Source organism: Hibiscus syriacus, unplaced genomic scaffold (genome assembly GCF_006381635.1).
Source record: "Hibiscus syriacus cultivar Baekdansim isolate YM2019G1 unplaced genomic scaffold, ASM638163v2 tig00110683_pilon, whole genome shotgun sequence".
NCBI classification, from domain to species: domain Eukaryota; kingdom Viridiplantae; phylum Streptophyta; class Magnoliopsida; order Malvales; family Malvaceae; genus Hibiscus; species Hibiscus syriacus.
In genome coordinates, this window is record NW_024062823.1 from 2,374,371 (window position 1) to 2,378,324 (window position 3,954).

The window sequence follows — 3,954 nt, forward strand, 5'->3', positions numbered from 1 at the left end:
AAAAAACGTTATTTTTTTTTGTTTTTATTAGTTTACCCTAATATTAAAAAAAAGTTAATTTTTTGTTTTTATAACTAATTTTAAATTTTTGATTTCCTTTTTTTAAAATATATAATTAATTATAAGAATTAAAATAAATAAATTTTAATTTATTAAAATTAGGATCAAATTGAAAGAACATATAAATAACATAGACTATTTGTGTAATTATACCATCTAGGTAAGCTTGTTAACTGCTGTTAACAGGCCACATGTTTTTTTCATCATACTTGTTAATGGCGAGTGATCAATTTGTAACAAACGATAGCGATAGTGACTGATTTGTAACTTTTGAAACATCAGTGGTAAAAACAAAAACTTACCCAAACATTAGTGACCATTGGAGTAGTTTACCCTTCTTTGAATATAAAAGATACATGAAGCATTCTAAGTTTGTTTTCTTAAACATGAAACATTGTAACAAAGAAATATTAGAGGATAGCTGATTTGTTGTTGCAAGAGAAGATTCATTCCACTGCCGATCTATGGCTTCCATCTCGAAGCAGTACCCGGACAACTTCACCCATTGTGGGTCTTTCATCTCTATCTTCCTGAACGCAACGAAGAGCTACATTGACCATAGTTTCCATCTCAGTCTCATCATATATATCTTCCAGCTTGGGATCTATTATTTCATGCTTCCATGTTCCACTCTCTAGGGCTCTTGCCACTTCTCCTCTCACCCATGCAACTAACGTTCTTTGCACTTTTGAACTTCCATCATCACTCACTTCGATTTCCATTGCAGGGCTTTTCCCTGTCACCAACTCCAATAACAAGATCCCATAACTATACACATCAACCTTGGAGGTGATGGGAAGATTTAACACCCACTCAGGTGCCATGTAGCCTCTGGTTCCTCGGATCCTCGAGACTTTTGAATACTTCACGTCGCCTCTATTTAGCAGCCAAGAGAGGCCGAAATCCGACACTTTGGGTCGGTAATTGGAGTCTATGAGAATGTTTTGAGGCTTTATATCACAATGGAGAACCCATTCCAAGCATTCTTCATGTAAATACGCTAGGCCTCTTGCTGTTCCCAAAGCAATATCAAATCTTTTATCCCAATCAAGATAACTTGAAGAGATGTTTTCAGCCAAGGATCCATGTTCCATGTACTCGTACACCAATAACCTGTGCTTTCCCTCCGCACAATAACCCCACATCTCTATCAAGTTCATGTGGTTAAGCTTCCCAATTGTGTTTACTTCAGCTAGGAATTCATCTTCCCCTTTATTAGCGTCGATGAGTCGTTTGATTGCTGCAACTCGACCGTCGGATAGTGTCGCTTTGTAAACGATTCCTCCTGCACCTCTTCCGATCTCTTCCGAGAATGTATTTGTGGCTTTTTTCAGCTCGCCATAGGTGTATTTTCTGAAGCCAGTTGTAGCTAGAAGGTAGCCTGCATTTGAGCTTGATTTATCGTTGGTTCTAATGAAGAAATTCCATACCAACAAAACGGTAATCAACTCCACTCCCCCGATTGCACAAGCTATCCTAAGGACAAATGTAGATGACTTGTTTTGCTGCCTTTTGGTATATTTTCGTTCAAGCTGCTCCACATGGTAGGAGCATTGTAACTCTGGATATTCAACAGTGTCAATGTAAGAAGAGACAATAGCCTTGGGCAGTTTCATGTAGAAATCGTCATTAAAATTAGGTGGGCGATGTCCATTCAACAGTTGTGTCTTGGGGTAACAATATGTACCATCTGATTCATGAGCTTTGGTAAACCTGAACTGAAAACCTCTGCAATCGCACAGCTGCAAGCAAATCTGCTTGCAATCCTCCAAGGTGACGTCAGGATGCATGTTGAAATCATAACCATAGAATTCAACATGGCGGAGCTTGAGGAAATCAAGCTGATCAGTTTGGTTACATGAAAGCGGAAACTCCTGTTCGCAACCGAGGGACCAGTCATTAGGCTTCTTCAGCTTATAACCCGGACTGCAACGACATTTCCTACCAAAACCAGGACTATAAATGCATATGCTGTTCGGTCCACAGCATCCATGAACCATGCATGGTTGAGGGAAGGCTAGCCATGAAACAATCCAAGCTTCACCATCCTCTTTTAGACTATACGACCGAAGATTCCCATCAGAATCCAGTTTCAGCATCCTCGAGATATTCGAACCATAATCAGCTGACAAGAAGGTAAAATTATCTGTTGAGGTAAAATTACCCAAAGAGTCGAGAACAGCTATTTTGGAGTTGTTGAACGTGGATCTCCCAGCTTCCCATCTCAAATGCCATGGACTTGGCCAGTAAACGCTTGAGAACTCAGGATCTTTGTACACAAGGCAAAGGACATTATCAATGTCGAAGTAAAGCTGATAATAGCCCGAAGAGTAGTTCCCTTGGCTTCTTGATGAGATGAGTTTCGAATTCTCATTGAATGGTTGAAGAGGAAGCAGAGTATCCGTCGGTGAATCGTAGCTTTGCCACAATATAAGGCCTTCAGAATCACGCAAGACAAGGTTGCCGCCATTTTCGAGCTTCAATCCAACGGCTGTGGCCGACACAGTTTTCGTTTCCCAAACTATGATGTGACCAGCATCTTTTAAAACAAGGTTACCCGATCTCAGTAGACTTAGCTTCGACGATCTGCCATTGACTGGTTGGTCCCGATTCGCCATCCAAACGATGGTGCAACTCTTAGCACTGCAGGTTGGTTTATTGAACCATATCGCAAAGGAGTAAGCGTTCTGCCCAACAGGGTGGAAACCGGCGCTGAAACTTCCATCAGGTGAAGTCAAAACATCAGCCGGAGCCTCCACTGAGAGTGATGAGCCAGCCCGTAGATAATGAGAGAGTGAAAATGAAGGATTCCATAACAAAACCGACGAGAAAAGAAGTAGAATCAATGCCGTAGCCATGGATTTTGCCAACATTTGAAGAATTGGTTTTTCTTATCTTCGGAGGGAAACTGGTTTCTGCTTTCTGGTTCATCAACAGAGTTTGTTGGGAAGAAATCTAGGTGACATGGTTGGTTTCGTCATTAAATTCCATTGAGAACAACATTTCAAGTGAATTTTCCATTTTCTAGATTATTAAACTGGTTCAATGGAATTTCATTTCGTAATAGCTGACGCTCCCAGACAAATTTGGTCATTGGCTCTGGTGAAGATTATGTAATTAATAAAGAAAGAAAAGGGTAAAAGTAAAGACACAATTAATACGCAAATAATGTCGGGAGTTGTTCATTCTTAGCTATAGGAAAAGGCAACAACAGACAACAATATTTTATTATTTTATTGATATCAATCATATTAATTGATGTCACATCTATATGATGTTATTGATAAAATATTATTCTATATATAAATCTATACTTTAAAAAAAAAAGTAATCGACCCAATAATTTCGTTTAGGGGTCATAAATTATTTGAAAATAGAAAAAGATAAAAATTAACTTCTCTTTCAAATAGGTTTCTTATGCAACATTTATTAATAATTAATTAAATTAGTGAGATATACATTAAAATTTTTATGTAAAAGATTTAATTTTTAATATTATAAATAAATTAATCAGAACTAAAGGGATCATCCTACTAATAGATTTATACACTACCCAATCTAAATTAATTGATCAATAAATCTATTAAGTCAATCAAGAAGAAATAAACAAGAGAGGGTGAATTGGCAAATAAAAATTTTGGTGAAAGCTTAAAGAAAAAATGAAAAATTCAACACAAGAATTTTAGAGTGGTTCGACTTTCAAAATTAAAGTTCACATCCACTACCTTAGCCATCCACAATAAAGATTTTCACAAATTCACTAATTTGTATCAACCTTTGAGGACAAGGTAACTTCCACAAGAATTATAACTCAAATTCTTAAGAACACTCTCTCAAAGAGAAATGTACAAATTTACAAACTTAGAGAACCCTCGAAAAGAAATTGTTTGCACA

The 3,954-nt window shown here is 37.4% G+C and overlaps 1 protein-coding gene across 1 annotated transcript; it reads right to left on the reverse strand.

Moving 5' to 3' along the window:
* Positions 1 to 487: 487 nt before the first annotated feature.
* Positions 488 to 2,934, reverse strand: LOC120138328 (putative receptor protein kinase ZmPK1). The gene has a single exon (XM_039153828.1). It carries the CDS (start codon positions 2,931 to 2,933, stop codon positions 507 to 509), a length of 2,427 nt encoding a protein of 808 aa, XP_039009759.1. The 5' UTR covers position 2,934; the 3' UTR covers positions 488 to 506.
* Between the last annotated feature and the right edge of the window lie 1,020 nt (positions 2,935 to 3,954).

Bases quoted from the DNA above. Each gene is read 5' to 3' on its own strand.
- LOC120138328 (XM_039153828.1), bottom strand. From the start codon at position 2,933: ATGTTGGCAAAATCCATGGCTACGGCATTGATTCTACTTCTTTTCTCG.